General features: G+C 41.7%; 1 protein-coding gene across 2 annotated transcripts in view; it reads right to left on the reverse strand.

Annotated features, from left to right (window-relative positions):
* LOC128622571 (gamma-aminobutyric acid receptor subunit beta-2) overlaps positions 1 to 26767 on the reverse strand; it is an 84529-nt gene that overhangs the window by 36675 nt on the left and 21087 nt on the right. For both annotated transcript variants that reach the window (XM_053649190.1, XM_053649189.1), the window contains exon 4: positions 5076 to 5296. In XM_053649190.1, coding sequence (XP_053505165.1) covers positions 5076 to 5296 — 221 coding nt within the window. The remainder of the gene's footprint in view (positions 1 to 5075; positions 5297 to 26767) is intronic.

Below are 26767 nucleotides of genomic sequence, written 5' to 3' on the forward strand. Positions count from 1 at the left end.
ATGATGGTGTTTTAATGTTAAGTCAATTAACATTTTTTGTTGGAAAAACTTAATGTGAAGCTTTACTAGTGAATAAAAGTTGATATAAAAAGTTATTATTTGTATTTACGCACACACACACACATACACACACAAAAACAGAAATGCGATGATTTATGTCTGTGATTATGATTTTTACCTGCTGACAGTTTTCACTGAAATGATTTATAGACTGACATTAAGTGAGGAAAGGCATGTGACCGTCGGGGATTTTTATTTCATCATACATCATATAACATCATCGCTTAGGTTTCATAACCACGTTGTGTTCGCAGACGCAGGCTGCATCCTGAACGCTAATGTTTCTATCAGCGTCCTGATTGAATTTCCTCTCAGAGACTCTTCATCTCAATTCAAACACTTCAAGCATGTTTATTCATGCTAGGCTAATGCTATGCTAGCAGTGTTACTTGTATCACCATGCATACTCAACATGAGATTAGCCAGTATTATATAGCCCACTATACTCAGACTATACAAACGTCCACTATAAACTTATACTTACACTATACTCACTCTGTATAAATCTATATGTCCACTATACTCACACTATACTTCCACTATATAAATGTATACTTACACTATACTCACACTATACAAACATCTGCTATAAACTTATACTTCCACTATACTCACACTATATTAATCTATACTTCCACTATACTCACACTATATAAATCTATACTTCCACTATACTCACACTATACTTCTACTATATAAATGTATACTTCCACTATACTCACACTATACAAACATCCATTATAAACTTATACTTCGACTATACTCACACTATATTCATCTATACTTCCACTATACTCACACTATATAAATCTATACTTCCACTATACTCACACTATACTTCTACTATATAAATGTATACTTCCACTATACTCACACTATACAAACATCCATTATAAACTTATACTTCCACTATACTCACACTATATTAATCTATACTTCCACTATACTCACACTATATAAATCTATACTTCCACTATACTCACACTATACTTCCAGTATATAAATGTATATTTCCACTATACTCACACTATACAAACATCCACTATAAACTTATACTTTCACTATACTCACACTATATAAATCTGTACTTCCACTATACTTATACTATACTTCCACAATACAAACAACCAATATAAACTTATACTTCCACTATACTCACACTATATAAATCTATACTTCCACTATACTCACACTATACAAACATCCAATATAAACTTATACTTCCACTATACTCACACTATATAAATCTATACTTCCAATATACTCACACTATACTCACACCACACAAACACTATAAACTTATACTTCCACTATACTCACACTATACTTCCACTATATACATCTATACTTCCACTATACTTCCACTATACTTCCACTATATAAATCTATACTTCCACTATACTCACACTATACAAACATCCACTATTAACTTATACTTCCACTATACTCACACTATACTTCCACTATATAAATGTATACTTCCACTATACTTCCACTATACAAACATCCACTATAAACTTATATTTCCACTATACTCACACTATACTTCCACTATATACATCTATACTTCCACTATACTTCCACTATACTTCCACTATATAAATCTATACTTCCACTATACTCACACTATACAAACATCCACTATTAACTTATACTTCCACTATACTCACACTATACTTCCACTATATAAATGTATACTTCCACTATACTTCCACTATACAAACATCCACTATAAACTTATATTTCCACTATACTCACACTATACTTCCACTATATAAATGTATACTGTCACTATACTCACACTACATAAACCTACACTATATAAATGTATGCGTCCACTATACTCAACTATATAAATGTATACGTCCACTATACTCACACTATATAAATGTATACTCACACTATAGTCACACTATATAAATCTATACTTCCATTATACTCAAACTATATAAACCTACACTATATAAATTTATGCTTCCACTATACTCACACAACTTAAATGAATACTTCCACTATACTCACACTATACTCACACTATATAAATGTATACTTCCACTATACTCACACTATACAAATGTATACTTCCACTATACTCACACTATACTTCTGCTATATAAATGTATATTTCCACTATACTCACACTATACTTCCACTATAAAAATGTATACTTCCACTATATTCCCAATATATAAATGTATACGTCCACTATACTCACACTATATAAACCTACAATATACTCACACTATATAAATGTATACTTCCACTATACTCATACTATATAAACCTACAATATACTCACACTATATAAATGTATACTTCCACTATACTCACACTATATAAACCTACTATATACTCACACTATATAAATGTATGCTTCCACCATATTCCCACTATATAAATGTATACTTTCACTATACTCACTATATAAACCTACACTATTGTAATGTAATACTTTTGACTTCGATTCTCTGCCCTGCCTAGTTTTGCCTGTTTGCCTGATCACCTGACCTCTGCCTGATTTTTGACAACGGATTTCTGCCTTATCCTTGGACTTTGTTGTTATTAAACCTGCCAAACCTACACTTGCTTCCATCTCAGCCTCCAGTTCGTGACCAAATACTTCGCCTATAACATGGAAGCAGCAGGAAGATGGAGGTGACGTCACGTTAAGCAAACCATCCACGCCTTGGATTCGATCCAGTTTCCGCAATGGACTTTTGTAGATCTCCCAGATCGGTTTGATGGGTTTTTTGGCTACCCTGGTTATTTTCTGGTTGACTGCCAGATTTATTTCTCGAGCCTAACGGACCCCAAGCCCAGCGAGAAGCAATGGATAAGGTTCACTGTGTCCTGGTTTTTTGGCTTAGCCCGCCAGTGGGCACAACGTCTAGCAGTCTAGGATCCAAGGGACTGGAGAATGTAACTCAGTTTGTGGGACTATTCATGATGATGTTCGGCAGTCCAGAATCCAGGGCAGTCCTGGAGGATCTTTTGGGGGAGCCTTGCCTCAGAGATGAACCTGACTTGCCGTTCACCACCTATTATGAACAGGCAAACAGGGGGACCTCCTTCTCAAATATCCCGCCTAAGACCCACTATGTGGTCTCCTCTGCCGAGCTCCAGCTAGAGCTCAACGTGGTGACCTCGGCCCCAGAGCTCCAACCTGAGACTCACGAGGAGGTCTCAATTACCGAGCTTCAGCTGGAGGTCAACGTGGCAGTCTCACCTGCAGAGCTCCAGCCAGAGGTCAACGTGGTGACCTCATCTCCAGAGCTCCAAACTGAGACCCACAAGGCAGTCTCATCCCCAGAGCTCCAGCATGGGACCCATGAGGAGGTTTCATCCCCAGAGCTCCAGCATGAGACCCACAAGGCAGTCTCATCTTAAGAGCTCCAGTCATGCTCCTGCTAGAGGTCAACTAGGTGACCTCCTAAGCCAAGTTCCTGTCCGAGGTCGAAGAGGCGACCTCTCAAGCCCAGTTCCTGTCCGAGGTCGAGGAGACGACCTCTCAAGCCCAGTACCTGTCTGAGGTCGAAGAGACGACCTCTCAAGCCCAGTTCCTGTCTTAGGTCGAAGAGACGACCTCTCAAGCCCAGTTTCTGTCCAAGATCGAAGAGACGACCTCTCAAACCAAGTTCCTGTCCGAGGTCAAAGAGATGACCTTCCACGCTAACTTCCAGTCTGAAACCGACATCACGACCATCCGAGTTATGCTCAGCCAGAGTCTGTTGACATGACCAACCAAGTTCTCCTCATGCCTGAAACCGATGTCACGACCAACCAGGTTATGCTCACGCCAGAGTCTGTTGATACGACCAACCAAGTTCTTCTTATGCCTGAAACCGACATCACAACCAACCAGGCTCTGCTCACGCTTGAAACTGATGTCATGACCAACCAAGTTCTGATCACACCCGAGCCGGCTGACCCGGACAACCAAGTTCTGCTCACGCCCGAGTCTGCTGACACGGCCAACCAAGTTCTTCTCACGCCAAAGTCTGCTGGCATGGACAACCAAGTTCTGATCAAGCTCGAGTCTACTGACACAGACAACCAAGCTCTGCTCACGCTTGAGTCTGTTAACACAGCCAACCAAGTTCAGCCTGCAGAGTCAATGGAGGACGACGCTCCACCTTCCTGATCCGCGGAGGACGATGCTCCGCCTTCCTGCTCCGTGGAGGACATCGCTCTGCCTTCCTGCTCCGCTGAGGATATCAGTCCGCCTTCCTACTCCGCAGAGAACGATGCTCCGCCTTCTTGCTCCGCTGAGGACGTCGCTCTGCCTTCCTGCTTTGCCTTCCTGCTCTGCTGAGGACACCACTCAGTCTCCTGGTTCATATGAAGATATTTTGCCCAGAGGGCCAGAACCGCCAGGGGAGGGAGTGTATTTTGGCGTTTCGGGAGAAGCACCCTGGAGCGTGTTCTGTAATGTCACAGCAAACCAGTGACTACATTTCCCATCCTGCACTGTGGTCTACAAACATGGCCACCATGGACTACACTTCCCACACACACACGTTCACCTTCTCCGGAACTCTAATTGCACACACCTGCACCCAATCTCACACACAATCACAAACACAGCATATAAGAGACTTTGTGAGCATTTAGACTTTGCGAAGTATACGTTCAGCTGCCTAGTCTCTGTTGTTGTCGTCTTCGAAGCCTTGTTTTCATGTTTGCCATTCTGAGATTTGACCTCTGTTTACTTTTGACTTAGATTCTCTGCCCTGCCTAGTTTTGCCTGTTTGTCTGATCACCTGACCTCTGCCTGTTTTTTGACAATGGATTTCTGCCTGTCCTTGGACTTTGTTGTTATTAAATCTGCCAAACCTGCACTTGCTTCTGTCTCAGCCTCCAGTTCGTGACAACTATACTCACACTATATAAACCTACACTAAACTCACACTATATAAATGATATTTACACTATTCTCACACTATTTAAACTTATACTTGCATTATATTCACATTATATACTATTATCTGAAATTTAAAATGCAGAATAAAGTGTACCTCAGTCCGTAGAGCACCGTGCCGTCCGGGTGGAGGCGGATCATCCTGTTTTTCACCGTCACACCATGAACGAAGGACTTCTTGTCATTTAGGAAGTACGTGTCCGGGACCCACAGCTGATCAGCCACCCGATTATCCAGCGTGAGGTTCAGAGGGATCTCCGAGTATGAGAGGCGTTTATCTCGCCATGCCTGCTGGAAGTACATGGTCAGGGTGTAGTCCTGCAGAGGAAATGCAGAGAGATGGGCGGAACTTAGCAGGAAAGAGAAATGCTACCATGTGTGATGTGTTTCTTCGATAAACCCTTCGATATATGAAACATCACAGAAAAGTCCTTTACACTCAGTACTACTTTTCCATTAATTTTTTAGCACACTGACTCATCACATCATGACTCAAAAGTATTCACACCCCTGTACATTAGCTGCATTAACTAGATTTACAAGAAAGATATTTTGATGCTTCTCAGTGCTTCTCAGATAACCACTCATTTCCGGTACTCCCTATCATAATTTAAAGTTACCAGGATCTGTATGCTAACACAATAAAAAAAAAAGTGAAGCTGTTTAATATGTGTAAAATTCATTAAATAATTTCTCTTATTTATAACTCAGACCAAATCTGGGGCATTTCTGTATTTTTTTTAAATTTAGTGTTATAAGATTAATACAGTACATTTCTATCTATCTATCTATCTATCTATCTATCATTCTACATCCTCTAATTTCTGATACCACTTTTGTTTTTAAGTCTCTTTAGCTTATCACTGTAAAGCAAACTTTCTTCTTCTTCTTCTTCCTCTTCTTCTTATTATTATATAAGGCATAGCAGACAGGCGAGGTGTTTTAGAGTATGTCTGGTAGAAATGCAGCATAAACATTTCTGTTGGTTAGTGATATTTGTCTTTCTAAGAGACATTAATTTAAAAAATGCAAACATTTCTAAAAGTTAGTTAATTAAACAGTTGCAAATATTCATTAAATTATTTTTATTATAGTATTATTTTTTCTCTGTCTCTCTACAGCTGGTATTTCTATCTGTAAGGAGGTGACCTGTCTCACAGGTTAAATTGGTCATGTGACCCATGAGAGGTGTGCGTGTGTGTGTTGCAGAAATAGCTGCAAACCCCTCTGTACCACGTCTGCTCACTGGAGGTGGCTGTCACATGTTCTGCAATAATGAGCATCACGGAGCCGACCAAGCTCGAGGTGAAAGAGCGAAAAAATTTGGAAATTTCGGGGAACAAAAAGTGAAGCTGTTGTTGCAGAAGCTGCGCTGGATTTACACCGCATTTACACCACATTTTGTCTGTTCTCCATATTCATGATATTTTTCCTACGCTGATGCATCAATGGAGCTTTCCGGACAGACGTTGCAGCTGAGAAAACGAGAGAAATAAAATCACAAGCTTGCTGGTCTACAGAGCCACGAAAGGGAAAATCTATGAAGGTTCAGCTAAAACTAAAACATCCATCATGTTCCTTTTACCTCAAATACAGTCCATTAGTCACGTTACGCTTAAATTGTTCACAAGATTTAACACCTTGGATCCTAAAATATTATATTATATATATATATATATATATATATATATATATATATATATATATATATATATAAAAAAAAATAACATCTGGCCGAATAATGTTGATAAAACCTATATTGTTAAATTAAGACAAGACTAAAATAAAACTAAATTGAATTAAATTGACCTGTTGACCTTCAATGGTTGAAAAAAAATTAAACATGGATGGCCAAAAAAGAGAAAAATAATAATAAAACAATGAATATAAAAACTAAAAAAACTAAAGTCAAAAGCAAATATAATATATATATATATATATATATATATATATATATATATATATATATATATGTATGTGTATATATATATATATATATATATATATATATATATATATATATATATATATATATATATACACATACATACATACATATACATATATATAAAGAACATTTTGTCAATGTTTTCAACATTAAAGAACATTTTGTGGCCTTAATGTTGATAGAACTATTTAAACAACACAAATCTTTTAAAAATGAAATAAGGCATGTTTAGGACTATTCATGAAGATCAACTTTAATATATTTACAACATATTCAGCTATTATTAGATGTTTATTTGAATTCTAAGGCATATTACATGTACAGGACATCAAGGAATTAATCTACATTTTATTTTCTCTTGCTTTTACTGAAATAAACAGCAACGTTTGCATTTTTTAAATCACTTAAATTTTTTTCTGGGCTGCCGCTGTTTAGAAATTCCTGCAATGCGAGAGAGCTACACGAGGAAAAATCTAGAAACTTCAAATTTCCTCATATAAATGTCCTCATATCCCAGTTTCCCTCATGTTTAAACTTTAAATAGTTTGTGGTAAAATGTCACTTTCTTACCAAAATATCATGACGATATAATAAATCACAATCAGAGATTAAGCAGTCATCATAATGGAGCAGAAATATTAATACGCTGAAAGGAAGAAGACTCCACTTCAGAAGTTTCAGCCCCCTAATCGACAGAGAGCTGTGTGTAGCTATGGGAGTTACACTGTTCTGGGGTGGCTGTGTCTCAGGTGGTGGAGTGGGTTGTCCACTAATCGTGGGGTTGGCGGTTCGATGCCCGGCCTACATGACTCCACATACCAAAGTGTCCCTGTGCAAGACACTGAACCCCAAGTTGCTCCCGATGGCAAGTTAGCGCCTTGCGTGGCAGCTCTGCTACCATTGGTGAGTGAATATGTGTGTGAATGGGTGAATGAGACACAGTGTAAAGCGCTTTGGATAAAAGCGCTATATAAGTGTACCATTTACCATTTACTGTTTCCGGAAAATGGAAAAAAACCCCAAAATGCTGATGCTGCCAAGAACTGAGTGGAGAAGTGTATTGTATGCAGATTATAGTTTTAGTCACAGAAACATCTGGAGGCTGTTCACAGATTAAATGCTGAACTGAACTGGAGGAAAACTAGTGCGCGACTTCTCTAAACCTGCCTCAGAGTCGTTAAAGTTTTCCGACATCTTCAGGACAGAGGAGTTTACGCTTCTTTTTTGCGGTTCTGTGTTTTATTTGGTTTATTAACTTCAGGAGAGAGAAAAAAGAGGCTAGTGATGGAAGACTGATAGAACGACTGTTTTATAGCTGCTATAATGTAAATGAGTACAGGAAATTTAACTCTAAATGGATAAAAAGTATCACATGTCATTTTGCCAAATTTGTTATCGTTGTTAAATCGCTGTGATGTAAGAGGAATAAAACACTCAGGGATGTGCTGTTAGAGGAAAATAATCAACTTCAGGGAGGGAACAGTAACTCCGCTCCATCACACCTCACTGTCACACAGTATTTTATTGTAAATGCATTAATTAACAGTTAATTAGTTAATAAAAATAATTAGTATATTATATTAGTATAATAATTAATTTAACATCATCTCTGAGCCTCTACGGCTCATCTATTTCATCTAAATAAATAAATAATAAAATCCTCTGCCTCTTAGACAGTAAAATGGATCCATTTCTCCTGACACGTGCAGAAACAGTAATGGATCTCGGTGAATTGCTTTTAGACTCCAACGGCTTTTAGAACAGAAATACAACATACAGGTCAAAGGTTTAGACATGCCCACTACACTTAGGATATTAGCAAAGACATAAAAAAAATAAAAGATAAAAATAAGTTTGCAGTGAACAACAACAAAAAACAAACAAAAAAATAAACTGAAGCTGATCCCTCTGTATAGGTTTAAGATTTATTCTTATGTGTTAAAGTGATAATGTATATAACGTGTGAGATGTTTAACACTGAAACATTGGTTTAAAATCATCTAAAGAATTTTTTTTAAATCTTAAAATGACAGAAATGTGGTCTTGTTCTTATTTTTCTCAGTGGAACCATGGCGGAGCTTCTCACACTCTCAGTGTCTCAGCAGCTTCATGAGAAACCTGGTCTCTCCCAGGCGGCATTCTGGGAAATTTCACGTCTTGATGTGTTGATGATTCAACACACACACACACACACACACACACACACACACACACACATACATATATATATATATATATATATATATATATATATATATATATATATATATATATACACACACACCATTTTGCTGCTTTTATTTGGATTAGTTGCCATAGTTACCACATCCTTAAAAGGTTCTTGTCTCACTGGGTGGCATTTTAACAGCCTTCAGGCTCTTTATTGTTGTCATACATCATTAAGTTTAGTGCTACACTCATGACATTAGTTTAATCACTTATATCGCTTGCTAGTTTATTGACTTACTGACCAACCGAGGCTAATTACCAATTTATACACATACATTAGCGATATAATCTGTGACACCATGCACTGTAATCCCAAAAAGTACTACTAATTTATACACATTATTGGTGTAGCAATCAAAAACAGTTATTTAACTTCAGCATTTTCTTAATGAGTAATGATGTTTTCATTTAATCTGAGTATATATTTTTGAGTAAACATCTCTAACTGCATCATAATTTATGAGTGTCCAAATTCATGTGCCTTGACGTCATTGACGTCTTTACGTTTCTGGGCTTTACGTTTTCCAAATTCCAAAAGATCAAGATGGCTACCCTTTAGCGTGGTATTCGTCTGAATTTTGAAATAATGGCAGGCTTTACCTTTCAGCCGTTAACAGTCATTATTTTCCAAAGTCTGCCACTGCTGTTTTTAGTAAACATTCTTCTCTGGTAAGTAAAATGGTTTTCAGTTTTTACAGTTAACACTTAGCTTAGCTGTCTGTTGGCAGCCACAGTAATGAAACGGTTGTGAAGGTAATGTTAGCCGTCAGTTTGCATCGTTTTATAACACGCCTTGCTGTCAGCTTTTATGAACGCTGTTGTAACGAACAGTGGGTTGAATTTTTTTTGTTCAGTGCTAATGCTGAACTGAATGCCACTTACGCTAAAAAAAGTGGCAGGCGATTCAATGGAGTGGGAGTGCAAGTTGTGTTTTATATCCTTAGATATATTTTCCCTGATCCAACCCCTCATTCTCATCAAGAAGTCTATTAAAGAAGCCTTACAGACTATTTTTTCATGACATTTTTGCTCCTGAAACAACTCTAGATGAAGTAGTCAGTGCTGTTATAACATTTTTGACAGGGCAACAGCTAAAGGCGAGGCGTTATCTTTGACCAAGAGACGAAAAACTTTCATTGCGAAAAATTACCCTGTAGTAATGCCTGTACAATATGTGCTAGAGCCAGGACATACGGCAGTGCACATTTCCATTCTTGAGATGATCCAGCAAATGTTCAGACATACTGACATTCTTGACAAAATGAAAGAAATAAAGACAGCACAAGAAAAGGTCAGTATGTGAGCCACCAAGCTGGATCATGTTTTAAAGATGATGAATTATTTTCTTCATCAGAGTGTAAACGGATGATCTTGAAATAATAAATCCACCTGGCACATCAAGGAAAATCCATAAGCTAAGTGCAGTGTTATGGGTATTTGCTGATCTGTGATTCAGCTAGCAGCATTGTGGAACGTTTCAGACATGCAGAGATTTGGCTATAAAAGAGCACTTGGCCCTATGTTACAAGACATTCGTACTCTTGAACAAGATGGTGTATTCAATGAGTCCATTGGTAAGGCAGTTAAGGGCACCGTCATGTGTGTGGTGTCTGACAATCTTGCAGCCCATGCGTTAGCAGGTTTTACAAAATCTTTCAGAGCCAAATATTTTTGCAGATTCTGCACAGCTACTCAAGACCAAATTCAGTCTTATGAATTTGGAAGTGGGGAATTTAGTCTGAGGACAAAAGCCAGCCCTGACTGTGACGTGCACGCTCTGACGCATGGCATGGGGAGGATCAGGGTCAGTGTGGTGTTCAGGGAGACTGTCCTTAACCAGAATTAAGAGTATTTTCATACAACCAGACAGTATGTTTACATGGACAACAATAATCCGATATGAACCTCATTAAGACGATACTCTGATTAATAAATGTAGCATGTAAACAGCGATTTCTGATTAATCTGGCAAAAGTCATACTCAAAGTAATCACAAATGGAATTAAGACGTGGAGTATTCCTATTTTAGTCACATTATCGACATGCGGAGTTTTCACAGCATTGTATGACAGGACACACACACACGGCAGTTCTCAACCATTTGACGGCAAACAAGAGAGCGCGGCTGCGTCCAAAACCGCGTATATAGTACACGTATTTCGGCTAATATATAGTAGGTAAGTATGCAGTTACGGACGCAGCCCATGGCTTCAAGCAGTCATGTATTAGCACATATAGCATGACAAATAATTAACCACACTTGAAGCTTACGTAAAATTTTAAATAAAAACATCCAAAACTGCATACGGTACCATAACGAAGACGAACTGTATGTTAATATGTGAAATTCTGGAGGGAACGTCGGATGGCGTGGCTTGGGGACATAATGATGTGAGCAGTTAATTGATCTCTGTTCTATAACATGTAAAACAGGAACATGAAAGGAATATTCTAAAAGTGACTCATGTAAACACCTTAATCACATTATTATACTGTCTTATTCAGAATAAAGGTCAATAATTAGATTACTGCAGTGTAGCAATCAATAAATGTAGTCAGTGGTTTCCCACCTGATGCCCGATCTGGCCCTGTGCATTGGGGAGATGATCTGTTGCAAATACTTTACTCTTGAGTATTTAAACAAAAGAATTGTGTGATTTTCATACCAGCACACAGGCAAGATTGACAAACCCCAGCCTATCCCAAAGACATTTACTGGAAAAAACACAATTGGTGGTAATGGTCATGAAAATGCTACATTGTTTACACTGCTCCCATTGAACATAGGTGATAGAGTTCCAGCAGATGATGGAGCATGGAGAGTACTCATGGATTTGAAAGAGGTAGTGGAGATGTCCTTGACATTTACAGAAGAAGCTATTCAGTATTAACTCTTTTTCTTCATCCATAGTTTTCATATCCAAGTTTTTAATACATTTATAGATGGAAAACAGACTGCATGAACATTTTCAATGTGTCACAAGTTCCCCTTTAAGCAGCGCGCTGTGGAGCATGTGAGCACGCGTGCACGAGCAGGTGCGCGAGCACCTGCTTTTCCCTTGTTGACAATCGTGACATTTCGACACGTGCATTTGTTTATGTTTCTGTTATGTCTCCTCCCCGTTCTGTCATTGGTTGTTGTTTCACGTGTGTCTGAATTGCCCTCAGCCGTCAGCCATTACAACGCTGATTAGGTTTGTATATATACCGCGTGCCTTCTAGCACACAGCGTGGAATATTGGATAGATTAGAATAGAATAGATATAGTATAGTAGATTAGTTTAGAGTCCTTTCCATAGTTAACCATAGTCATAGTCATAGCCAATGTCATGTTTCATGTTTAGATTCGTTTGCTTAGTTCATGCTGGTTTCTCCGCTCCCAGTTCATAGTCATAGCTTATATTTCATGTTTTGTGTATCGACCCTGTTTTCCGTGACCACGACCTTGATTCCTGCCTAGGCATTTGTAAGCCTGTTTGCCGATCGTCTGAACTTTGCATGTTACTGGATTACGTTTGTGGATTACGTTTTGGATTACTGTTTGGATTTACCTGCCTGCATGTCTCTCAATAAAACTGTTTAACCTGCGATTGCATCCTACCTTATCTCCATTACGTCACGATACGTGACAGAATATTCCACCGTAACACGGATGCAGCAGGAAGACAGGGGAGACATCACGCTACAATGGGAGTAGCAGGACAATACGTTATCGGGAAACGTTCGGATTACTGGCCGCATTTCTTGTCCTTGCAGTTCCCTCAACGGTATGCCGTTGAACTGCCGCCAGAGACAGCGGGATTGGGGAGCTACCCACTGGACTTCCTCTTCAGCTGCCAGGAATATTTCTGCAGCCTGGCATATCCCAAGCCTACTAAGAGACAGTGGATCGGGTTCTTGGTGTCCAGGTTTCGCGGTCCGGCCCGTGACTGGGCGGAGCAGCTGGTGAGCACTGGGTCCTCTGCCCTCCAGGATGTCACTCAATTTGCAGAACATTTTATGGAGGAGTTCACGCAGCCAGGGCAGCTTCATGGTCTGGATTTACTAGGGTGGAGAGTCAATGGACAGCCCCAGCCTGACCTGCCATTTAACCTCTATTATGAGGGGACTGAAGCATTCTACTGCTCTCATGAATGTTTCAAGAACAGCTGGCGGGAGCATAAGAAACTCCACCGGAGAGCCCGTGCAGAGATCCAGCCCGGGGTCAACAGGGTGACCTTGGAGCTCCCGTCGGAGGTCTCAGCACCCGAGCCCCAGCCGGAGGTGAACCTGGCGACCTCAGAGCTCGAACCTGAGACCCACGAGGAGGTCTCACCTGCCGAGCTCCAGCCAGAGGTCCACATGGCGGCCTCAGAGCTCCAGCATGAGACCTACGGGGAGGTCTGAGTGCCGGAGCTCCAGCCTGAGGTTAACCTGGCGACCTCAGAGCTCGAACCTGAGACCCATGAGGTGGGCTCACCTGCCGAGCTGCAGCTAGAGGTCAACAGGGAGGCCCCAGCATCAGAGCCCCAGCCGGAGGTTAACCTGGCGACCTCAGAGCTCGAACCTGAGACCCACGAGGCGGGCTCACCTGCCGAGCTGCAGCTAGAGGTCAACAGGGAGGCCCCAGCATCAGAGCCCCAGCCAGAGGTTAACCTGGCAACCTCAGAGCTTGAACCTGAGACCCACGAGGTGGGCTCACCTGCCGAGCTCCAGCTAGAGGTCAACAGGGAGGCCCCAGCCCCAGAGCTCCAGCCTGAGGTTCAGGAGGGGGTCTCAGCTACACAGATCCACTGTAAAGCCCAGTTACTGTCCCAAGTGTCTGTTAACCCAGCCGACCAAGTTCTGCTCAAGCCCAAGTCTACTGACATGGCCGACCAAGTTCTGCTCAAGCCCAAGTCTACTGACATGGCCGACCAGGTTCTGCTCAAGCCCAAGTCTACTGACACGGCCGACCAGGTTCTGCTCAAGCCCAAGTCTACTGACACGGCCGACCAAGTTCTGCTCACGCCCAAGTCTACTGATACGGCCGACCAAGTACTGCTCAAGCCCAAGTCTACCGATACTGACAGCCAAGTTCTGCCCACACCCGAGTCTGCCGACACCGCCAAGTTCTGCTCACGCCCGAGTCTCCCGACACCGACAGCCAAGTTCTGCTCACGCCCGAGCCTGTCGACACCGACAGCCAAGTTCTGCTCACGCTCGAGCCTGCCGACAAGGACAGCCAAGTTCTGCTCACGCCCGAGTCTGCCGACAAGGACAACTAAGTTATGTTTATGCCCGAGTCTGCCAACGGGGACAACCAAGTTATGCTCACGCCCAAGTTTGCTGAAACAAACAACCAAGCTCTGCTCATGTTCACATCTGATGACCTGACCAACCAAGTTATGCTCATGCCAGAGTCAGAAAAACTGTTCGACCAAGTTCTGCTAATGCCTGAGTTTGCTGAAACAAACAACCAAGCTCTGCTCACGTCTATGTCTGATGACCTGACCAACCAAGTTATGCTCATGCCAGAGTCAGAAAAACCGTTCGACCAAGTTCTGCTCATGCCCGAGTTTGCTGAAACAGACAACCAAGCTCTACTCATGGCTACGTTTGCTAACCTGTCCAACCAAGTTATGCTCACGCCCGAATCCGCTGACACAGCCAACCAAGTTCAGCCTGCAGGCTCTGCTGAGTACGTCGCTCTGCTTTCCTGTTCAGCCGAGGACGTCTCTCTGCTTTCCTGCACTGCTGAGTACGTCGCTCTGTTTCCCTGCTCCGCTGAGGACGTCACTATGCTTTCCTGCACCGCCGAGGACGTCGCTCTGCCTTCCCATTCAGCCGAGGACGTTGCTCTGCCTTCCTATTCAGCCGAGGACGTCGCTCTGCCTTCCTGTTCAACCGAGGACGTCGCTCTGCTTTCCTGTTCAGCCGATGACATCTGTCCGCTTTCCTGCACTGCTGAGGACATCGCTCTGTTACCCTGCTCCGCTGAGATCATCGCTATGCTTTCCTGCACCGCTGAGGACGTCGCTCTGCCTTCCTGTTCAGCCGACGACGTCGCTCTGCCTTCCTGTTCAGCTGAGGACGTCGTTCTGCTTTCCAGCACTGCTGAGTACGTCGCTCTGTTTCCTTGCTCCGTCGAGGACGTCGCTCTGCTTTCCTGTCCCGCCGAGGACGACGCTCTGCTTTCCTGCACTGCAGAGCCCATTGCTCTGCTTTCCTGCTCTGCTGTGAACGTCGCTCTGCTATCCTGCTCTGCCATGTATGTCGCTCTGCCTTTTTGTTTCGCCAAGAATGCCGTGCGGCCTCCTGGCTCTGCTTGGGACATTCTGCCCAGGGGGCCGGGGCCACCAAGGGAGATGGATGTTTCATGGCACTCCGGGGGAGTGCCTTTTAAAACAGACTGCATGAACATTTTCAATGTGTCACGAGTTCCCCTTTAAGCAGCGCGCTGTGGAGCATGTGAGCGCGCGCGCACCTGCTTTTCCCTTGTTGACAATCGTGACATTTCGACACGTGCATTTGTTTATGTTTCTGTTATGTCTCCTCCCCGTTCTGTCATTGGTTGTTGTTTCACGTGTGTCTGAATTGCCCTCAGCCGTCAGCCATTACAACGCTGATTAGGTTTGTATATATACCGCGTGACTTCCTGCATACAGCTTGACCGACATTCCAGAGTATTACAGAGCAAAAACAAAGCAGCAAGCTGACTCAAAAATAGAGTCAATTAAACAAAGGAGCAGAGTTTCATCAATTTTAACATTAGCTGATACGATCGATTCAAATGTAGTAAGACTGGCCCAGGCACTGAAATATCTATAAATATAAACTTGCTTATGTTATCAGCCTGTTATTACTAGAATTGTATACAGCCATCTAAATATAGCGGTCACATCTTATTTGTATAGTTCGTTAATTGTTTTCTTTACCAATACAAGTCGCAGAAATTTATCAAACTCGTATGTAAGTCCTTTGTTAAAGGAATCCCTCAGGTCATATTGAATACACAATAGAAGCTTGACTCAGATTTTAATATTTTACTCAAACATATCACAGGTGTTGAGGGGATAGTTCACCCAAAAATGATAATTCGGTCATCGATTATGCCCCCCTCATGTCGCTCCACACCCATAGTGCACCGTTGTGGGTCAGGTGGTAGAGAGGGTTGTCCACTAATCGTAGGGTTGGCGGTCCGATTCCGGGCCCACATGACTCCACATGCCGAAGTGTCCTTGGGCAAGACACTGAACCCCAAGTTGCTCCTGATGGCATTCTAGTGCCTTGCATGGCAGCTCTGCTACCGTGTGTGTGTGTGTGTGTGTGTGTGTATGTGTGTATGGGTGAATGAGAACCAGTGTAAAGTGCTTTGGACCCGCTAAGGTTAACAAAGCGCTATATAAGTGCAGACCATAAGACATTTTTAATGAAACCTGGGTGATTTCTGTCCCTCCATGTACAGTTCAGTAACCAAAACTTTCAAGCTCCAAAAAGTTCATAAAGGCATCGTAAAAGTAATCCATGTGACTCCAGGGGTTTAATCCCAGTTTTATGAAGCGATACGAATGCTTTCTGTGCACTTTCACATAGCTCTCCGACATGCGTTCACGAGAGATCCACAATGCATGCGTGTTGTGTTGACGTGAGAGCGGACAAAAAAATTTAAGTCCTCCTCTATGTCAAAATCTGCAGACATCTTTGTTACAAAGATTGTTCTATGTGACTCGGTTTGTGTACAGGGTCCCTCTTCCACTGTTCACACAACACGCATGCGTTGTGGTTCTCTCATGAACGCGCGTCGGAGATCTCTGTGGACGTGAAGATATTTTGTGAATAAAGACTTGATTTTCCTTTTTTTTTGTGGACACAAAGCATTCGTATCGCTTCATAAAACCACTGGAGTCACACGGATTGCTTTTACGATGCCTTTATGAACTTTTTGGAGTTTGAAAGTTTTGGTTATACTGAACAAACACAGTCTATAAGAACTTCTGGAGCTCTCCTCATAATTGGATTGTTGCTCTCCTGACTACTGGTGCAGACACCTTCAGCCCCGACAGCATCTTTGTTGTAGGTGAGGGAGATATTGGTGTGAGTGATCTACCCAGGATGCCTGATGCATTCATGTTGTTGTTTGGCCTGATCTATGCATTCAATTTAGAGTATCCAAAGAAACTCATCCACACATTCACCTTTATCCAGAAAATACTGATGTGTCTGCATGATAATAAACCACTGAAACCATGCCTACTGAATTTGAGAAATGATTTGTTGAAAGACTGAACCAAGCAGCAAGCTTAAATACACACGTTCACAACCTTCCGTACATTATTACAGACTAATGTTCTGCCATACATCATGTTCAGCACTGATAATGATTGTTAGTACCTTTGAAATGTCAATGTCAAAATGCCATGTTATAATATTATAATAACAATAACATGTTATATATTGATTGTTTATCCTCCCTGTGTTCAGACTGGTGTTGAGGAGTGTTTACTGTGAAATATTCAATAGTTTCATGCTCTGATACTGATTGTTAATGCCTTTGAAAAGGCAGGATGTTTAATAACTGTAACATATCGGGACTGGAGGCGGATGCAGGTGCAGATCAAAGTCTTTATTAACCACGTAACTCTAAACCAAAGAAAACGCGGTCTTCACCGGAAAACGAGAAACTGGAATCGTGGCATAAAACGAGATCATGAATCAAGCCATGGAAACAAACGACATCAACTATACAAACTATAATACTCAGCGAAGTACTCACTAACCGAGGGGTTTAAATAGTAAACATAATCACAATCAAAACATGGACACCTGGGGCAAATTAAAGACACTTAAACTAAATACTCAAGCAGGGAGCAAGCGAACCAAAACAAAGTCACATGACTCATCCGGAGCCGAGCCACTGTGTCATCTGCTGGCCGTGGCGTAACAATAACTATATAAATATATTGAACTGTAACAGTGGAGTCTGTCCATATTTTTGATTTGCATATTTTACATCTTAAATTTTGAATCTAGTAATTATATTAATTAGGTTTCCATTAATGTTTAAGTTTAACACAGTTTGATCTTTTGAGTAGATTTTCCCAAAGGCTATACGTTGTGTATCATTAAATGTTTTGGGTCAAGTTTAAGTTAGTGAAACTTTCATTTCATTTAGCATTATCGAATTAAAGTAATTTAGTCTGTATTTAACGGAAAACATTTTTAAATTACCTTTAAATTTAACTAAAAAAAAAAATATTACAGGTACTTAAATTTTCTTAGGTTACGAAAAAGGTTTTGAGTACTCTTAATTTATTCGGATTTACAGTGTGTTATATTCACAGTCTAGCTGACATTTTAGGCTTTGCTGATTAATTATGGTTCAAAATAACAAGCATACACACTCTTAGAAAAAAAGGGTTCTTTAAGGGGCATTGGTTCCCTAAAAGGGTTCCCATTGTTTATACAGAACCACTCTGTAGTTGGGTTCTACTGTACATAGTACCTTTAATGACTCTCCAGAAGGATAACCAAAGATCTCTTAATGGTTCTAGATTTGGTCTTTTTTTTTTCCTTTCAAACCTCCAGAATTATTAGCGCCCTTCAGGAGAAAGTAAAGAAAAATAAACATTGTAAACAATTACTGTACAAGAAAATTGAAAACAGTAAATTTTTACTAAAACGTTTCAAGAAACTTCATATTTTTTTTCACTATTCATACTCCTCTTCAAAACATTTAGAGTTTTTTTTTTAAAAACTTGTGTTTTTGTATTTTTATTTCTATCAGTCTCCAGAAATCTCTGGGGTTCTTCAAGGGTTCTTTAGGTATTCATTAGATAATTAAAGGTTAGGCTCTACTTGGAATCCTTACTGATAGAGAAGCTCTCTGTTGTGAGGTTCTGGATAGAACCTTGAATGTGTCTTACTTTTCTAAGAGTGCAGTCGCATGTTAGAACATCATTATAACAGCGTGTTTCTGCTACCATGAAGAGGAACAACAAGAACAACAAGAACCGAACCTGGATTCGTTCCCTTTAAATACACCTTTCGTAAATCGAGTGCACAGAGAAATGAAAAAAAAAGCTTTTATTTTTCTTTCCATTTCATTTTATTTTGTGAGTAAAATGCTACGTTTAATCAGACAGTTTGAGAACAAAGAAAATATTATGTATTATTTGCGTTGTTGATGAACATTCGTTTGTCATAGTTTTCGTCCACAAAACGAACAGTGACCTAACGAAAGGAACCCGACAATTCTCTCTCGTCTTGCCTTCTTACAGTTCGGCTCTTAAACAAAAACACTTTCTCTATCCACTAAAAGAGTTCTTTTCACTTGCTCCTCATTTTTTGTGCAGGTGAACAGCCACTTAGCTCAGCTCATCTTCCCCAGCACACAGAAGCTCCTGCAGATGAGCAGATCTTATCGACTAAATGGCCTTTAGCTCGGCGTTTATATCAGCAAAGCAATCTGCTGCAGTTTGGAATAATCTAGAAGAGCTGCTTTTATTCTGCTCACACACACACACACACACACACACACACACACTCAATGATATTCAAGGTGAAGTGGTGGATTATTCTTTTTCACACAGTGGAGTGCTCAGTGTTGGTATTTCCCTCATAGCACAAACCTGTTTGTTTTCAGAATTCATGAAGCAAAGCCATAACCTCGAGCTCATCTGCGAAACTCCTCAAACGCTCCACAAACGCTCCATGAATGCTCCTCAAATGCTCCACAAACACTCCATGAATGCTCCTCAAATGCTCCACAAATGCTCCACAAACACTCCATGAATGTTCCTCAAATGCTCCTCAAATGCTCCACAAACAGTCCACAAATGCTCCTCAAATGCTTCACAAACTTTCCACGAATGCTCCTCAAATGCTCCACAAACGCTCCATGAATGCTCCTCAAACGCTCCACAAACACTCCATGAACGCTCCTCAAACGCTCCGCAAACGCTCCATGAATGCTCCTCAAATGCTCCTCAAACGCTCCACAAACACTCCATGAATGCTCCTCAAATGCTCCACAAACACTCCACAAACAGTCCACAAATGCTCCTCAAATGCTCCACAAACTTTCCACGAATGCTCCTCAAATGCTCCACAAATGCTCCATGAATGCTCCTCAAACGCTCCATGAATGCTCCTCAAATGCTCCACAAACACTCCACAAACACTCCATGAACGCTCCTCAAATGCTCCACAAACTTTCCACGAATGCTCCTCAAATGTTCCACAAATGCTCCATGAACGCTCCTCAAACGCTCCATGAATGCTCCTCAAATGCTCCACAAACACTCCATGAACGCTCCTCAAATGCTCCACAAACACTCCATGAACGCTCCTCAAATGCTCCACAAACACTCCACAAACACTCCATGAACGCTCCTCAAATGCTCCACAAACACTCCATGAATGCTCCTCAAATGCTCCACAAACACTCCATGAATGCTCCTCAAATGCTCCTCAAACGCTCCACAAACAGTCCACAAATGCTCCTCAAATGCTTCACAAACTTTCCACGAATGCTCCTCAAATGCTCCACAAACGCTCCATGAATGCTCCTCAAACGCTCCACAAACACTCCATGAACGCTCCTCAAACGCTCCGCAAACGCTCCATGAATGCTCCTCAAATGCTCCACAAACACTCCATGAATGCTCCTCAAATGCTCCACAAACACTCCACAAACACTCCATGAACGCTCCTCAAATGCTCCACAAACACTCCATGAATGCTCCTCAAATGCTCCACAAACACTCCATGAACGCTCCTCAAATGCTCCACAAACACTCCATGAATGCTCCTCAAATGCTCCACAAACGCTCCATGAATGCTCCTCAAATGCTCCACAAACACTCCACAAACACTCCATGAACGCTCCTCAAATGCTCCACAAACACTCCATGAATGCTCCTCAAATGCTCCTCAAACGCTCCACAAACAGTCCACAAATGCTCCTCAAATGCTTCACAAACTTTCCACGAATGCTCCTCAAATGCTCCACAAACGCTCCATGAATGCTCCTCAAACGCTCCACAAACACTCCACAAACACTCCATGAACGCTCCTCAAATGCTCCACAAACACTCCATGAATGCTCCTCAAATGCTCCACAAACACTCCATGAATGCTCCTCAAATGCTCCACAAACACTCCATGAATGCTCCTCAAATGCTCCACAAACACTCCACAAACACTCCATGAACGCTCCTCAAATGCTCCACAAACACTCCATGAATGCTCCTCAAATGCTCCACAAACACTCCATGAACGCTCCTCAAATGCTCCACAAACACTCCATGAATGCTCCTCAAATGCTCCACAAACGCTCCATGAATGCTCCTCAAATGCTCCACAAACACTCCACAAACACTCCATGAACGCTCCTCAAATGCTCCACAAACACTCCACAAACACTCCATGAACGCTCCTCAAATGCTCCACAAACACTCCATGAATGCTCCTCAAATGCTCCACAAACACTCCATGAACGCTCCTCAAATGCTCCACAAACACTCCATGAATGCTCCTCAAATGCTCCACAAACGCTCCATGAATGCTCCTCAAATGCTCCACAAACACTCCACAAACACTCCATGAACGCTCCTCAAATGCTCCACAAACACTCCATGAATGCTCCTCAAATGCTCCTCAAACGCTCCACAAACAGTCCACAAATGCTCCTCAAATGCTTCACAAACTTTCCACGAATGCTCCTCAAATGCTCCACAAACGCTCCATGAATGCTCCTCAAACGCTCCACAAACACTCCATGAACGCTCCTCAAACGCTCCGCAAACGCTCCATGAATGCTCCTCAAATGCTCCACAAACACTCCATGAATGCTCCTCAAATGCTCCACAAACACTCCACAAACACTCCATGAACGCTCCTCAAATGCTCCACAAACACTCCATGAATGCTCCTCAAATGCTCCACAAACACTCCATGAACGCTCCTCAAATGCTCCACAAACACTCCATGAATGCTCCTCAAATGCTCCACAAACGCTCCATGAATGCTCCTCAAATGCTCCACAAACACTCCACAAACACTCCATGAACGCTCCTCAAATGCTCCACAAACACTCCATGAATGCTCCTCAAATGCTCCACAAACACTCCATGAACGCTCCTCAAATGCTCCACAAACACTCCATGAATGCTCCTCAAATGCTCCACAAACGCTCCATGAATGCTCCTCAAACGCTCCACAAACACTCCATGAACGCTCCTCAAACGCTCCGCAAACGCTCCATGAATGCTCCTCAAATGCTCCACAAACACTCCATGAATGCTCCTCAAATGCTCCACAAACACTCCACAAACACTCCATGAACGCTCCTCAAATGCTCCACAAACACTCCATGAATGCTCCTCAAATGCTCCACAAACACTCCATGAACGCTCCTCAAATGCTCCACAAACACTCCATGAATGCTCCTCAAATGCTCCACAAACGCTCCATGAATGCTCCTCAAATGCTCCACAAACACTCCATGAATGCTCCTCAAATGCTCTACAAACACTCCATGAACGCTCCTCAAATGCTCCACAAACACTCCATGAATGCTCCTCAAATGCTCCACAAACACTCCATGAATGCTCCTCAAATGCTCCACAAACACTCCATGAACGCTCCTCAAATGCTCCACAAACACTCCATGAATGCTCCTCAAATGCTCCGCAAATGCTCCACAAACGCTCCATGAATGCTCCTCAAATGCTCCACAAACACTCCATGAATGCTCCTCAAATGCTCCGCAAATGCTCCACAAACGCTCCATGAATGCTCCTCAAATGCTCCACAAACACTCCATGAACGCTCCTCAAATGCTCCACAAACACTCCACGAATGCTCCTCAAATGCTCCTCAAACACTCCACAAACAATCCATGAACGCTCCTCAAATGCTCCACAAACACTCCATGAATGCTCCTCAAATGCTCCACAAACACTCCATGAACGCTCCTCAAATGCTCCGCAAACACTCCATGAACGCTCCTCAAATGCTCCACAAACACTCCATGAACGCTCCTCAAATGCTCCACAAACACTCCATGAATGCTCCTCAAATGCTCCACAAACGCTGATTTGGTGAAAAACTGAATCATGGCTCACGAGTTCCTCTGTTCATCCTCCGCTTCTTTTTCTCCTCAGCTTCATTTTGTATGTAATTAATAACATCCAGTTCAGGTTTTACTCAGGGAATGTGTTTAGAATAAGCTCAAATGTAAAAAGTAAAACAGTGTGTAATTAAACTGTACTCCATTTTCATTTAAAAAATCTAAACTCAAATCTAATATTTTCCATTTGTTACACTATCAAATAAAATTCATCCCCTTTTCCCCCTTTGAAACCTGATCCATATTTTGCTGCTATCGGCCCAATCCTGATCCTGATCCTGATTCTTATCCTGATTGATTCTGACTCTGATTCTGATTGATCCTGATTCTGATCCTGATTCTTAATCTGAACCTGGTCCTGATCCTGATCTTGATTCTAATCCTGATTCTGATCCTTGTCCTGTTCCTGATCCTGACTCTGATCCTTGTCCTGTTCCTGATCCTGACTCTGATCCTGGTCCTGATTCTGTTCCTTATCCTAACACTTATTCTGATCCCGATCCTGATCTTGATCCTGGGTATCAGATCAGTGGCATCTCTATTACTCACGGTTCCTAAAACATTTACCAAATGTAATTACAGTGTCACAGTCCTGTGACTGATGTTTAGTGAGGTGTGCGCTATAACCAAGGTTCTAAAATAATCTCGTACAACGGTATGTTCTCCTAAATATTGGAATGGTGACCGGAGAGTAAAATGCCACACCCTCCACAGCCCATTTCCATTGACAACGGTACCTAAACTAGAACTGTTCCACTAGTTTCCACCACAGAAGGTCCTGGTTCTCAGTCAGCGTAAAGGTATCAGAAAGGGTTGCGAATTAAAGTAGAACCCTTTTTTTGGAAGCTAAGAACCCCTGAAGATCCTTTATTTCTAAAAGTGTCTGTCAATCAACTTTATTCAGATGGGATAATTGAGCATCAGTAGGTCACATGACCATAACGTGTTTGAGGAACACCCTCATCTCTATATTGTTTACATAAACGTCATGTATATTTTATTGTTCTGCATTTAAACATGTGTAAAACTAAACTTCACGTGGAAAACTAATCCTGTCTGAACAGGGCTTTATCTTTTTCACTCGCCCTTGACTTCACGTCCTGATGTTAAACTGCGTTTCACTGATCCAAACTTGACACGACAATTTGTGACTCATCCATGAAGTGAGAGCACGCTTGCATAATAACGTCTTCAGAAAAATGGCGTTAATTTAACGAGAAAGGACGAAGGATGGGAGGGACGAATTTTATTTATTTATTGTTTAAACAGCTTCCACCATCACACTGAGACCTGCTGTGTGTGGTGTTCTAGAGGAACTAGCATGCTGGCTACACTCCAAATAAACAACATTTACAGCTGGTTAAGTGCGAACGTACTAAGCTCCGTGAGGTCACACAGTGGTTGATGATATCATCGCGGCGGTTCTTCGCCGTCTCGCGCTATCAGCGTGAGCTACTCCGACTCTCTTATGTCCAGTCCACTGTTTCTCGCTCAAACGAGAGCGTAATGTGTTCAGACAGGCGGAATGATGAAAACACACTGTCTCCATCACTTTCACACACACACACACACACACACAGAGCCATCGCTGAGGCTCAATCGATTCAGGGAATGTTTTACTTCCTGTATACTCATATTATGGTTTTTAGGTTTTATTGGAGAAATCCTGGATCCTGATTGGTCAGAAGGTGTTGATTAGTTTTCTATAACAGCGGCTCTGACAGTAGCGCAGGTTTATATTAATGCGCTCGTTCTAATATGTTATCGTTTCTATAGCAACAGCCCGTTTTTAGTTATAGTCGCTTAATTTCAAATATTATGTTTATATTTGTAACCACAAACAATTATTTCTAAATCATTTAGGTGAAGAGAATAAAATATAAGTTTAATAAATAAAGACTTTAAATGATGTAAGCGTTCTGAACTGTTTGTTGGGTTTGATTGTGTTATAATGCATTACTATAAATATACGGCATTTAATGAAATCTCTGAGCGAGCGGTAACCTAGCAACGTTCTCCACATCCATCGCTTTAGTTTCACATTTTAGACAAACTGTTCTCACCTCTGAAACCCACACCAATGAGCCACGTGTGTGTGTGTGAGTGTGTGTGTGTGTGGGCTGAGCCTCGCTGTGTGGAACTCCAGTACATTCTGCTCTACTTTTAATTAGTCACCTCCTTTAGTTAGGAAAATGGAGTAATAAAGCTTTAGTGTAATTAGACTTTAAACACAGAGACAACACACAGAGTCCTGATTTACACAAACTCCAAAACCCAACACTATTCCTTCTAAACTACTCTCATTCATCTAGAGGCTTATCCAGACAGGGGAAAGGAAAAGAAGAGGAAAGACAGACATCAAAGAAAAGAAAAATATTAAAGAAAAGAGACATCAAAGAAAATACATTAAAGACAAGACAAGAAAAGAAAGACATTAAAGTAAAGAAAATAAAAGAAAGACATCAAAGAAAAGAAAAGAAAGACATTAAGGAAAAGAAAAGAAAGGAAAGAATAAATTAAAGGAAAAACATTGGAAAAAGGAACATGAAGGAAAGGATAAAGAAAAGAAAAGAAAAGAAGGAAGTAAAAGGAAGGGAAAAGAAAAAAGGAAAGAAGGAAAAGACAGTTTTAGCTCAATACAGGACTGGTGTTAAGTCTTCAGCATTGCTCCGTGATGTTAGTGTGAAATTTGTTAATCTTTTATTACTGTAACTTAATGAAGGTGATTTTATCCTCGTGGGGAAATGCTGAGGAGGAGGATGAGGATGAGGATGATGAGGATGAGGAGGAGGATGAGGAGGATGAGGCTGAGGAGGAGGATGAGGAGGAGGATGAGGAGGAGGCTGAGGAGGAGGATGAGGCTGAGGAGGAGGAGGATGAGGAGGCTGAGGGGGAGGCTGAGGAGGATGAGGAGGATGAGGAGGAGGCTGAGGAGGATGAGGAGGCTGAGGAGGAGGAGGATGAGGAGGATGAGGAAGATGAGGAGGAGGAGGAAGATGAGGAGGAGGAGGAGCAGGAGGCTGAGGAGGAGGATGAGGCTGAGGAGGCTGAGGATGAGGAGGAGGCTGTTCCTCTTTCTGAGAGAATATTAAAGAGAAACTCCACAACACTCAGGGTTTATTAGGGAGTAAAATCCTGCAGGGAAATTCAACTGAAGGCGTTTCAGTGTAATCCTGACCTTTGACCCCTATGTGTGCAATGTGTGTGTTTGTGTGTGTGTGTGTGTGTGAGAGAGAGACAGAGAGAGAGAGAGACTCCAATTTAGTAATAACCTCGGCTGTTAAAGTGATGGTTGGTAAGCCGGGCACTGCCCAAATCTGATGAAGCGGCTCCACAATGTGCAGAAGAAACCATCAGCGGCCATTAACTTGCTCTCGTTAGAGAAAGACTACAGTAGTAGGAGGAGGAGGAGGAGGAGAGATTAACATCAAACACTGAGCACCGCTCGACAATACGCTGTCAATCCTCTCGACAGACACAAACACGGCCGAGTGTGTGAGCCGCTCACGCTTCAGCTTAT

This window comes from Ictalurus furcatus, chromosome 18 (genome assembly GCF_023375685.1).
Source record: "Ictalurus furcatus strain D&B chromosome 18, Billie_1.0, whole genome shotgun sequence".
Classification (NCBI taxonomy): Eukaryota; Metazoa; Chordata; class Actinopteri; order Siluriformes; family Ictaluridae; genus Ictalurus; species Ictalurus furcatus.